The sequence below is a fragment of the Hibiscus syriacus genome, unplaced genomic scaffold, assembly GCF_006381635.1.
Source record: "Hibiscus syriacus cultivar Baekdansim isolate YM2019G1 unplaced genomic scaffold, ASM638163v2 tig00002655_pilon, whole genome shotgun sequence".
Taxonomy (NCBI): Eukaryota; Viridiplantae; Streptophyta; class Magnoliopsida; order Malvales; family Malvaceae; genus Hibiscus; species Hibiscus syriacus.
In genome coordinates, this window is record NW_024061938.1 from 8,209 (window position 1) to 21,744 (window position 13,536).

General features: G+C 32.1%; 1 protein-coding gene across 2 annotated transcripts; it reads left to right on the plus strand.

Annotated features, from left to right (window-relative positions):
- The first annotated feature begins 7,114 nt into the window (after positions 1-7,114).
- Positions 7,115-8,223, plus strand: LOC120148027. Of its 2 annotated transcripts, none has more exons than XM_039161233.1 (3): positions 7,115-7,258; positions 7,636-7,708; positions 8,014-8,223. In XM_039161233.1, the coding sequence occupies exons 1-3, from the start codon at positions 7,174-7,176 to the stop codon at positions 8,195-8,197; spliced, it is 342 nt and encodes a 113-aa protein (XP_039017164.1). In that variant the 5' UTR covers positions 7,115-7,173; the 3' UTR covers positions 8,198-8,223. The 2 variants fall into 2 exon arrangements, with proteins under 2 accessions (XP_039017164.1, XP_039017169.1); XM_039161238.1 differs by having other exon boundaries at positions 7,654-7,708.
- Positions 8,224-13,536: the final 5,313 nt, after the last annotated feature.

The following is a 13,536-nucleotide window of genomic DNA, read 5'->3' on the forward strand; positions in this document are numbered from 1 at the left end:
TTATCCCCAACATTCAGAAGTGATCCAAGGTGTATTTAAGCAAGCTTAGAAGCCATTGATCAACAACAAGAAATATCAAGCAACTAGAATCAAGAGAGAATCAAAGAGAAAGCATCAAACCTCAAGTTTGAGCATTTCAAAGCCCATTTTCATTCAATATTCATTTTGCTTTCAAGAACACTTTTTGTGCTCAATTGTATTCATCTTTGAGTGTTCTTTTCTTTGTTCTAGAATTGTGCAAACATCTTACCTTGTGAGGTTTTCTTGTAAGTTTGCAAATTTGTAATCTTCTCTTTGAGAAAATAGTGTTCTCAAGAGTTGGGGTATACTCTTGAGGGAATTGTAAGGTTATCTCTTTGGCCTCAAAAGAAAGAACAAATTAGTGAATTTGTTGGAAAATCCTTAGTGTGGATAGCTAAGGTAGTTGACGTAGACTTTGTTTGAGAAAGTCGAACCACTGTAAATCGCTGTGCAATTATTTTCAATTTTCTGCAAAAGCTTCCACAAAATTTTTATTGCCAATTCACCCCCCTCTTGGCCAATTTCGTCATTCGATTAACTCAACACTAGCGATCCGAGCAATCTGAAAGGAAAGAACAAGCACAAGAGTAAGGAGTATTATATAAAAGTTCGATAGTGAGACAAATGTGAGTGTAATTTATTTATTTAATTATTTTGATCGAGGAAGAGTACTTGTGATGAGTCAACCTCATATTATTTTTAAAGTATGATTTTAATTGTGGATTATTTCTATAATATTTTTGTAACACCCCTAATCCGTACCCGACCAGGATACGAATCCGATGTGTCACATTGACTTTTCAAAACATACAAAATTCACAAAATAAGAACAAATTAAAATTTACTTTTCTAATCGAAATAACAAGATATAAACCATTTTAATAAAATAATCATTAAAAAATAAAATGTTAATAATTTACATAATTACCAAAATATAAGAGTTTACAAAATCGATCAGATCATTTCAAATTTAAAAGTATAATGCATGCCAATAGTTTACAACATTAACACAAAAACCTACATTTAATTTGTCTTGATCTGATCTTCTGGTGATATGCTATCCTCCACAACTCAGTCATCTGTTTTCTTCAAACCTACGCGTGAGAAAATCACACGCTAAATCGATTACTTAGTAAGGCAAAACTAACAGTGCTAACTAGTAAACAAAATCTTATTTGTTTTATTCAAAATATTTTAGAAAGAGTTTTTATTATTTTTCGTATCAAAGTATACTTATGAATAGTTTCACTTAGTATGTCTTTGGTCCATATGCCCAAGTATACTACTGAGAACGCTAGGTATTTGAGTACTATGAGGTTGTGCACTAATGTTGTCACCACAGCTCGTAATTTGCACCGAAGTGCCACATAATTGTTCCAAATGACCACATAATTTGCACCGAAGGTTTGAACTGAAGTGCCACATATTTATTTCGAATGACCACATAAAACCCTTGACTCTTGGCATACCAACTATACCTCTAATCCTCATACATATACTTTGGGCTATTAATCATATAATATTGTTCAATCATTATTGAAAGTGTTTTTTATTCATAGTTTCTCTCTCACAGAGTCTGTTCACATTCACTGATTTGGAGTTCACATTCACTGATTCAAAGTTCACATTTTCATATTCATATGATCATAAAACATAACTAGTATAATGTAAATGGAATAAAACATTGAAATATAACAAAAAATAAATATAAAGTTTTCGATCGAAAATACGGAGGTTGGCTTATCCCAAGCCTTCCTCAATACTGTTACAAAACCGAGAAATTACATTCACCTTTGCCTCACAGAAGTTCTAATCCAAATCTTTAACACCTTTCGATTTGACACTTAATATGTCGAGTTGTCGAAAATTGAATACGATCAATCACTATACAAATAATCGAAGATCAATATCATTCTTCGAATCGATTATATCAAATACTAATAACTTAGAATGCAAGAAACCCTACAATTTCATTTCATGTTTAGAAGTATAGATTCTACCCTAACAGTACTGATACTTCCCTTCAAGGGTATCGATACCTCCTCATGGTATCGATACCGATATAACATTCGATGTTTCAAGGGTATCGATACCTCCTCAAGGTACCGATACCAATCAGGCATTCGATGTTTTAAGGGTATCGATACCATCCTTCAGGTATCGATACTACCCTTACAATATCGATACATCTTCAACAGGTATCGATACCTCTTCAACAGGTATCGATACTACCCTTACAACATATTCATATTTAACCCAGGAAGTATTGTTATTGTTCATAAGGGTACTGACACTCGAAGCCTAGAATGGTCATTTTCACCCCCGAAAATCACCAAAAAAATCCTCCCAACTCTCTCATATACACATAACTTAAGCCTTTGAACTCACCTTGATATTTCCACACCAATTAGTATTCATTTACCACTCTTAATTATCCAAATTCCCGTTGAACACTTGAATTTTAAAATCATACCCTGATTTCAAACATGTTATTAACAAATTCTAACACTCCTAACCCTTTAATTAGCCTATTGACAAGTCAAATATCTCATTAAAACTTCAAAACTACTCCATAACAAAATTTCATTTCTAAACCTAGTTTACAAAATCCTTTCAAATTCACTTATTTTGTTGTTTTAATCTTATATAAGCTTTACTTAAGCTTATATAACACCCCTACTTCCATTACCAAACCAAAAATTAAAGGAACAACCAAGATTCATATTCTTACATTGTGGAATGGAACTCACGTAGTAAAAGAAGAAAGTGCAAGGAAGGAGTTTCCAGATACTCCCAAAATCCATGTGCCAATACTTAATAAAGGAGATACTTATCCCTTACTATGTAAAGACCATTTTGCCCTCTCTAATATAACAATTTTCCATCAATAGAAAATTCCACCATAAATCATTGAATTATCAAATTATTCTAATTCAACCATTGAGTTTAGAAGTTCTTACATTTTTTCACTGACCCGATAATTGGGTTGTTACAATTTTCATCTAGTTTTATAAACGATTTAGTGTATGAACTGCCCAAGTACAATTTTTATGATGACGAATTTTTAAGTGTTTATGATTTTTAGACGCTGATTAATTAATAAGTGTAAATATATTATGTTTAAAAGCACATTGTATATTGCATTGAGAGTTATAGGTACATTTGACATGTCATTAAGTTGAGTAAATTCAAGTTATGGTACATTCTTGTATATTATGTATTTTCACCATGAGTCCACATGATATGATTTGCACTTGAAGTGTATCTTATGATACGCTATGATTGGCACAGTGATGTGCCTAGTGCGCACCTTATCTTCTACTCATGTACCTTGTTTTCTCATAAATATACATTGGGCTATGAAAATGAGTATGGAAGTTATGAATTACATCAAGTTAACAGTGTTGAAACATGTTTTATAATATTTTGATATAACAAATTAAGGCAAAATGTTTTTGGACTGGATTGAATTTGTTCAAAGTTTACAAAAATAATTCAAAGTCCATTAAACTAAAATATGAGCTCAAAACTGTTTTTCTGGGTACTTAGTATCGATACTGTTCTTACAGTATCGATACTACATGAGCAATATCGATATTGTTTATGTGGTACCGATACCAAAGGTAAGAGAAGTATCGATACTCTCTAGTTAGTATCGATACTACCAATTGTTTTTCAAATTGCTCAAATTCCATAATGCAAATTAGGTACTGATACTCAAGGGGTACTGATACTACTTTACACAGTGGTATCGATACCATGAAGCATAGTATCGATACTGGTCAAGCCCAATGATCTTCAACGACTAGTTTATTTAAATATTAAAAGGTAGTACCGACACTCATTAAAGGAGTATCGATACTCCATGTTTTGGGCAGTTTTATTTTGCAGAAAAATAATCCCCAACGGCTAGTAACGACCACAAACTCATTATAACATATAAAAACAAGTTGAGGACACTTGAAGAAGGTTACAACACCTATCCAAGCAATCAAACACAAGAGAATAGCTTTTCATTCTTATTTTTTCCTTTTTCTTGTAAATATTAGTGTTTTGAGATCATTGCAAATCTTTTAATTGTTTTCTTGTGAACTTAATTCTTGTAAACACCCTACCTTTGAGAGGTTTTCTTATTTAATTCTTTTAACCTTTTGAAAAAGGGGTTTGGTTCTAGCTTAGCCTTTGAAAAGCTAGGGAGTTGTAAATGTTATCTCTTTATCCTGGAAAAAGAAAGAACAAATTAGTGAATTTGTTAGAAAATCTTAAGTGAGGAGCTTAGGTAGTGGATGTAGACTTGGTTGAGAAGTCGAACCATTATAAATTCTTGTGCTAATTGTTTCATCTTTATACTCATTACTCCCTAAACTAAAAAAAAACAATTCACACCCTCTTGGCAAATTATTCGGTTGATTAATTTGAGCTTCAATGAATCCCGACAAACATAAAGTATAATATGATTATTTTAACTGATATTATTTATTATGATTTTTATGAAATCATGAATTCAGATGAATTTCAGGTTACGATGAAGAAATCGAATTGAATAAGTCGGTTTGCAATTTTTTTAATGTTTTATTTAAATTATTTTGTTTATATTTATGATATTTTCATGTTCTATCTCACCTTAGCTTATTACTGCATCACTAAGTTATATTTAGCACGTGATAATTTTCATGCGTAGGTTCTGATATAAATAAGGACAAGAAGTGAGGAGCCTTCTGAGCATCTTTTTGGAAGTCATACTTATTATCAGTATCAATAAGATATATATGATGTTACTTTTGGCTTTTAGTGGCATGTATAATTATGTCAACAGGTCTAATTATCGAATTTGTTTCTAAATGGTCTATAATAGTTAAATAGGACTATTTTATTGTGGCCAGTTTAGTTTTATCAGTATTTATGAATATATAAATATATTGTGTTTTTAAGTGGTTTGAAAATTTAGTAGAAGTTAGGTAATTTTAACTAGTTTGCGAAACATCACTAAATTGTCTAATCGTTGCCCGAAAATAAGTTTGTTTTGAATGTCTAAATATTAATTTATGATTTTATGTGATTAAGAAAATAATTTTAAAGTTGGAATAGGAATGTTTTTAAAAACGAAACAAAATTTTAAGCATTTATGCTAAGTGAATATCTGTCAAGTTGATGTGACATCTTTGACTCATATTTCGAGATGTATACGGGTTATGAGTATTACACTTATTATAGTATTGGAGTTTTTCTAGATCAATCATGCTGAAATCTGAGAAAATGTAATGATATTGTCGTTTTTTGGTATTGGATGCAATTTGAATTTGGAGGGGTTGGTTAACCCGTTGCTATTGGGATTGAGGATATTGGATTTTGATTGTATATTAAATTTAGGTTGCATATTGGATTTGAGTTTTAACTAAATATATATTTTGTTTTATTTTATTCGGGCTTGATGAATGGATTTTTAAACCCAAACAAAAATAATATTTATAATAAGCTTTTTAGTTATCTTTTGAGTATAAATAAATTTAAAATGGGCAAAAAAAATTTAGAGTAGACACAAATTAATTTTAGGGTGAGCACATATATAAAAATTAAATACTTAATAAACTAATTTTAAATTTTAGTACTCGCCCTAAAGAGCATATAACTCTGCCACTGATGAATGATATGTAGTGTATATGCACTTATATATGCATAAGTGTATATATATATATATTTGCATGTTGATTAATTTATTTAAATTATAGTTTGTAATTTCATATTTGTTCAATTTAGTCTTTAAAATTATATTATAATATTCAAAACCTTATAAACTTTTGTTCCCAACTTTTAAAATGAAAGCAATTCAGTTCATTTTATATTAATTTTAGCTTTATATTTTAAAATTATTTCGATTTAATCCTTGCGTGTAGTTTAATTTATTTAAATTTTAATTTGTAATTTCATATTTGTTCGATTTAGTCCTTAAAATTACATTTGCATATGAAATTGACCCATACTTATTTATATTTTCGTAATTTACTTAAAACTCTATAAATCACATAGTAAACTTCATTTCAAACTCTATATATTATATATTAACCTCCTAACCCTATAAATTTTTGTTAACCAACTTTTTTAAATAGATGTAATTTAATCCATTTTTGTCTATGAATGTGACATAATTTAGTCCATTTTATATGAATTTCAACTTCACATTTTATAATTATTTCGATTTGATCCATCATCTATGTATGTTGTTTAAATTATTGAAATTTCAGCTTGTAATTTCACGTTTGTTCAATGTAGTCCTTAAAATGATTTTTTATCAAAATTGATGCATAACTTTTTTGTAATTTACTCCAAATCATATACGATTACAAATTACAACTTGACGTTCATGAAAGGCGAAAAAATAATTAACCCAAAAATGACCCGTCTCGAAGTTAATTCGTACCCGGTAAGACCCAACTTAATTTTTGTCTTTCAACGATGTTTCCCGATCTGAACGAGATATGACATAAAGTCCATCCAAACTTGAATTAACTCGATATTTAACTGATTGGACCTGAACCGTTTTGACCTAAATTAACATCGATCCGAACCGAAATTAACCCGACCCAAAATCGAACTGAATCTGATTTCAAATCAACCTGAAAATGACATGGACTCGACTTGATCCGAGTCGAACCATTAAATTGACTGACACAACCTGTATCCGATTTGACCTAACTTGACAGGATCCGATTGAAACCTGAACAATTACCTAATTTCACATCCTTACTACCGTTCGATTAATTCAATTTAAGTATAATATGAAATTTATTACGAAATAATTTTTCCGATTCAATTTATTCTATTTCTAGCACCAATATTCAAATTTCAAACATTATTTAATAAGTCTAGCATCTCATTCGGATAAATTAACAACTAGTTGATAGATGTTTTTGCTTTAACAACCATTTCTTAGTGACTACTGGGCCTACGAATAGTAACAAGTTGAATTAGGTCAGATTTTTAGTCGACCTGACCTGATTTAAATTTTAACTCAAATTTTGAGATACATTTATGTCTGATTCGATATGAATCAACACAAATATATATATATATATATATATTAAAAAATAATTTATTTTAATATTAAACTTTTTTTTCAGTTGTCTGATCAGTGATCTATGAAATCGCATAGACATGGCGAAAAACAGGAACAAGAAGAAGAGAAACGGTGTCGCTTCAATGGACGTCAACGAAGGAACTGTTCTTGAGCTTCCTCAAGGCAGCTTTCATCTTTTATTTTTTCATGTTAAAATCCAATCTTTAAAGGATAATAAAGAAACAAAAATAACTTCAATTCATAATTTAACATTTCTTCTTATTGCAACTTGTAGATTTAAAAATATTTTTGAGTATGGGCACATATATGTTAACGGTATAAATTTTTTGAATGAGGTAAACATAAATAAAATTTTAGGATAAAAACTATCAATAAAATGAGTCACTAATCGAAGAAAATTTAGATTTCAGGGTGGACACAATAAAATTTCATAGTAGACACCATCAATAAAACAGATAACTAATCGATGAAAATCCGAATTCCCGGGCATGAATGCATCCGCCACTGGCCTCATGGAAAAACTCCACATTTTAATGCAATTTTTGGCTTATTTACAGCAATGGACACTTCAGAGACTGGAGTTCAAAAGCCTGGTTCTGCAACTCCAAAACTGTAGGTGTTACTTTGTCTACTCCATTTTCTGTTAGTTTTGACAAAAAACTAAAGAACTTAAGAAGGAATTAATCAATCAATGGTTAAAATCTTTTGTTTGGCAGACGCATATAGATAGTAGATACATGTTTGTGTATATGTTAGGTTGGCATTCTAGGTGGAGTCTTTTAGTTGTATTTAGCTTGAAGTTCTGGGGATATAATAGCATTTGGAAAGCTCATTATTGTTAATGTTCTATCAGTTTGATCTGATTGCATTCTTGGGGATAGTGTGATTTACGGGTAAATATACCTATCTCAAAACAGAAAGACAAAAAAGGGAAGACACATGAAGAGATCGAAAAATGTTCGTAAGGCGAAGTCTGTGGAAAAGGCTATTGCTAAGAACGAGAAGTATGCCGAGAAAAACTCCAAGGTCGAGAACAAGAAATCAAGAGTTCAATCAGCTAAACTACTGTTAAGTATTTTTAAGAGTTTTACTGCCAAATGATCTTGGTTTGCCGTCTTTTCTAATCCGATCCTGTTGAACTTTTATAAATTTAGCTAAGATTAGGTTCTTGTACAACAGTTACAAATTTTGCAGTTACAATCGGGATGTGCTGAAATTATTTTTGAAGATTGAGGGTATTCCATTGCAATAGAAGAATGTTCTGAAATAGAGTTTCCGTCATACTCGTTCGTTCGAGTTGATTCGAGTTTGGTCGAGTTCATGTAACAAAATGCATCAAACGCACTGGGCCGTGAGATCAGTTAGATCCAAAGGGTGCCTTAATCCTTTACGAAGACATTTTTTTAGTTATAATGAAAGTTTCCATATGCAGAGCTTGATGAAGCTGAAACGTGAGAAGCATCTTTTGCATGTAACCGGTGAGGGAACACAGCCACACCTGTTGTAAGGAGGGAAAGGAATCTGTCTCATTTAATCTCTCGAACAGCTTCGATATCACCATAAGTTGCAATCCTCTACAAACTTGCCTGTCTACACCTTTTAAATTTACATGACATGCATCTGTTTCTATATCTATGTACTTTTAAATTTCTATACTATTTTATAAAATAATAAATCTTAACGTAAATTGCCCATCTAGTCACATAAGTATTGTTGTGCTTCTGTTTTGGTCATCTAACTACATTTTTTTTAAGATTATACATAATGCTTCTGTTTCGATCACGTGTCGTTAGGTTTGATCATAGACTTAATGAAATTGGTGAAGTAGCATTGGTTGAGTGGTTTATTATTCGGGTCGGGTTCAGGTGGGTTGAAACCCGACCCGTGACTATCCATAACGAAAAGGTGACCAAAATAGAAATGAAACGTAATATTAGGTATGATTTTGAAGGGGAAATTAATCGAATGACGAAAATAGAAACACAGTTAAAGACAAGTAACTAAATAAGTAGTTTACCCTAGTTTTTATTAATTACTACACAACTTGGGTTTTTCCGAAAATAGGGTAAACTAATTCAATTAAAAAATAATTTAAAAATCAAATTTGAAAAGTTGTTAGATCTTTTAATTCTATACTAAGTTTAAATAAGTGAGACAACAATTATTTAATTACATACTAAAATTACTCAAGTTAATAAAACTAATACTACTAGCACGAACCAAGTGACTTTCGTAGTAAATAAATTGTTGTTATTTTTGAAGGATCCGGGTTCGAGCACCATATATGTTAGGGGCGTGAGACTTTAATATCAAAAGGTTGGGAGTTTATCTTTTAATATATATTGTATTGTATTTATCCCAAATTAATAAAAAAATAATATTACTAATAATTATTATTAAAGAAAAGCCAAAATCATAACTACTTCTCAACCGTTAGATCAAAGCCAACGGTCTAGAAACAATGAAGAGTCTCTGAATAAGGCTACGAAGAACAGCACACTAGTATAGCTTAGCTGGGGCAGGGCTATGTCGATGTCAGCACGACTAGAATTCTGACAAATATTTCCAAAATCTTAAAAAACCGTCATTTTCTCAGATACCCCTTTGCTTTGCTCTTCACTCTTTTCACTGTCACTATCATTTTCAAAGAGAAGCAAAACAGCAACTCAAAGCTCCCCCTCTGTTTTCTCCTTCACTGTTTATCGAGGAAAATGGCTTCTCCTTCTTCAATGAGCCACCGATGCTTTTACTGCAATGCTCTGACTGACAGTGACAGGCTCATCTCCGGTTGGAAACTTCGTAAAGGCGGTTACGCTATGCTCTGTCGTATCTGTGGGTAAGCTTTTCTTTTTACGCTCTCTTTCACTGCAAATCTCACTTCTCTTCCAATGCATGTTGTTTTTCTTTGTTTTGTGTTGGGTTTTTATATTTTGTATTTAGATATGATAAAGTTGGGTTTTTTATTTAACCGTTGTCTTTAGCTTCAATAAACCAGTTTATACAGATTCCCAATCAAACCTGTTGAATCAAAATTGGGTTCGTCTCAATTTCTGTTTTGTTTGATTGGAAATTCCAATGGAAATGTCTGTAGTGAAGTTAAAGACAATGATAATTAGTTTGAATTCATTTAAGAAGTTTGAGACCTCAAACACATATTAGGAAAAGTGGGATAATTAGTTTTCTTTTTCCATGTTTGTCCCCAAGAATAAAATGCTGTTGTGTTAGTGAGAGGGTAAAATGAGGAAAAAAGAGCTGGAATTGTTGTGTTTTGACTCAATTCGAAGTAATCAGTGGCGGATACATTAAGCCCCCTAGGGGCCAAGTGCATCCCATTATTTAGGAACAAAAGGTGAAATTTAGTTTAATATGTTAAGGGAAAATAGAAAAAATAAAAAATTTTGCTTACCCGTTATTTTTAAGAAAAGAATATTAAAATTTTGGACCCCATTCTTAAATTTATGGATCCGCCACCGGAAGTAATGAAGCTTAATGTTAATTTTGGGATGAAATAAGTTTGTTGTTTGCTAATTTTCATGTTGATTTGTGGTTTGATAATGGTTGGCCACTTAAACTTTGGTTTATCAGAAGAGTAGTAGTAAGACAAACTGCTTTCTGATATGGATTGCTTTGAGTTTAAGTATAGTTTTGTTTTTTAAGAACTCTACACACACACAGGAAGGTTATTTCTTCACCTGCTTGTAAAGTGTATCCCACTTGGATTGAGCAATTTCTTCACTGATATCTTTTTTGTTTTAGGCTGTTTAGGCATATTTGTTATACATGCTAATATGCTATCCTTTCTTTTGACATGGATTCTGTTAGTGTTTTTTCTTCTGTTCTTTTTGTTAATCTAAATTCTATGACAAGAGCAAGTACTTGCCATATTTTAGTACTTATCTCGAGTCAATGTATTGTTTTATGGAGGGTTTTACTCTCCATTTTTTCTATTCTGCCTTTTCTTTTTTCCTTCTACGGAGTATGTTCGGAGATCAAGATGAAGAAAAATGGCCAAGAAATCCTGGTGTTTGCTGCTATTCTCAGTCTTCACACACAAACTGTTGGTGATCAAGATGAGTTGGTGATACAGTTACCAATGAACGTAACTAGAGATTCTAGATTTAGTTGTAAATAGGATATCACGTGGCAAACTGATGGAGTAAGCTCTGTTTCTATTGCCATTGTTGCTTTTATGTTTGTCCTAGGCACCCCATTCATCCAATTATATGATACGCTATTCTCGTTGACAACTTCCATCGCTTCTATTCCCTTCCGGTGGAGTGAACCACTCTTATTTCATTTACATGCTTGTTTATTTGTTTGAGAAATTTGTTAACAGAAGGTTTGCAACAAGCATTTCTGGAAACAATAAAAGATCTTACTATAATTTCTGTTATTTTAAATTATTTCTTCATAAATTTGAATATACATTGAGGCCTTTTTCATAAAATATGGGACATCAAGCACAAAATCATGATGATAATTCACTTTATTCATGATAATCTACCTTATTTCACCAACTAATTGGATAAATAAGACTATCTTTCATATCCTGAGAAGCTTCTTTCATATAGTTTATATATGTATGTTAAAACTTAATCATATTGTGAAAGAGATCATTTTATATGGAGGCTTTTTTTAAACCTGTTAAAAGGTTTAATAGAAATGGCTAGTCTGACTATGAATTGCAATTCTGATTCTAGGGCTGTTTGGATTAGGAATTTCTTTAGGTGTCGTCAGTTAAAACTTGATTTTGTAAGTTGAATTGCTAAGAGGCACCAGACATCTTTGGTAATTCTGTATCAAGATTTTAAAAGAATGTTCTTTATCGAGCTCTTTCCTTTATGAGTAATAGGTAGCTACTAACCATATGATTATCTAGGAAAGTTTATTTCTTGTAATAATACATTTCATAATAGAAATGTATCTTTTATGGCGTTAAAAATGTAGAATTTAGTTTAGACTCCGCCATAAAGCTACATTAAATACCCCCTCGGAAGGCACAATGAAGAACCCTCTGGAGACACTCCACCAGAGAGGCACCTCCGGCTCCGCTACAACTTGCTTTGCCATGCAGGTGCTACACATCGACTTCTGCATCAATTCCAATAAGAACCAATGGACCAAAACTGCATCATGGTGCCAAGCTACCTAGGCCAATCACATCATCCCACGTGCCTCCAATCCCAATGATTTTTCTCCACTTGACACCTCGAGGTAGAGGCCCCCAACTATATAAGACTCGAGAATTGGAGAGAGAGGGTCCAAGTGACCATCTTCTTCGCAGCTTATCAATCCACACCTTCTCTCTCTCTCTTCCCTCTACTCCCGCCACCTTTCCCAATAGATCTCCACTTTGTACTAAACTAGGTGAACCGCCTATCACTGCCATCCAATCTTTTTTGTATCAACACAACTTAAAATAGCTTTTCAAATTATGGGTTGTGTTGGCGTTCATTAAAAAACGATTTCAAGGAAACAATAACCATTTCACATGTATTGAGTATACTCTAAGGGACCTAACAGATAAGTCTCATCATGAGAGAGTACATACCTTGATATACCATTGTAGCAAATCATAATTGGGTGTTGGGCAGATATTCTTTCCTTTATCAAGTTATATCTACTTGAAATTGTTATTTTGGCTTCATTGTTGACAAGTTTGATGGCCGGACCCGTTTCGAAAGAAATAGCCTAACAAGATCATATTGAAGAGAGACATGCTTTTTATGAGTACAATTTAGCATTTGATTTAAAGATAGTCAAATGCTTATTAGCATACTTGGGGGTCATAGCCTTTTGTTCTTCCTCTATCCTCTTTGTACTAATTTACACATTCAACATAAGCAATCAAAAGTCTTGGTTTGGTTGGAGTAATTGGACTTGTCATTGATGGAAGAGGAAGAACATATTCCAAGGTATTGGGCCTTTGATGTTCAATTTCCTTTTTCCTTGGATTAGAGAGAAAATTTTGGGAGACATGAATATTACATGTTCACAAGTTTTAGGAAGGAAAGAGCGATCTATATTTTCTATTTTTGTGTTCGATGTATTCAAATCTATGTATCACTTGAGTATGGATGTTCTAAAACCTTTATCAAAGTTGGTCCAAAACTATGGCATTTTCGGAAAAAAATGATGAGTTGCACATCATAGCTGGCTTAATTTTATCTAGTAGAAAAACCAAGAAAAAGTCCTTTTCGGCATGCTTTTTGAAATCTTTTGGTGTGTCGTTAAAAACTAGTGGATAAAGCTAAAATGAGTAGTCAGGCGGGCATCAGATGATAAAACGACGTCGTATTTGTTCTACTTTTAGTAACATTGCATACATTTGTCACTCTAGAAGTTATTTATTAATTGGTTGTTTTTCCTTACTTGCCCTTCCTCCCTTACTCTAACTGCCTCTTGGTTTGTTATAAAAAATCAACTGCGGTTAGAGTTAT

Bases quoted from the DNA above. Each gene is read 5' to 3' on its own strand.
- LOC120148027 (XM_039161233.1), top strand. From the start codon at position 7,174: ATGGCGAAAAACAGGAACAAGAAGAAGAGAAACGGTGTCGCTTCAATG. The intron at 7,259-7,635 runs GCAGCTTTCATC...ATTTTAATGCAA, and splicing joins TGTTCTTGAGCTTCCTCAAG to TTTTTGGCTTATTTACAGCA. The intron at 7,709-8,013 runs GTAGGTGTTACT...ATCTCAAAACAG, and splicing joins GGTTCTGCAACTCCAAAACT to AAAGACAAAAAAGGGAAGAC.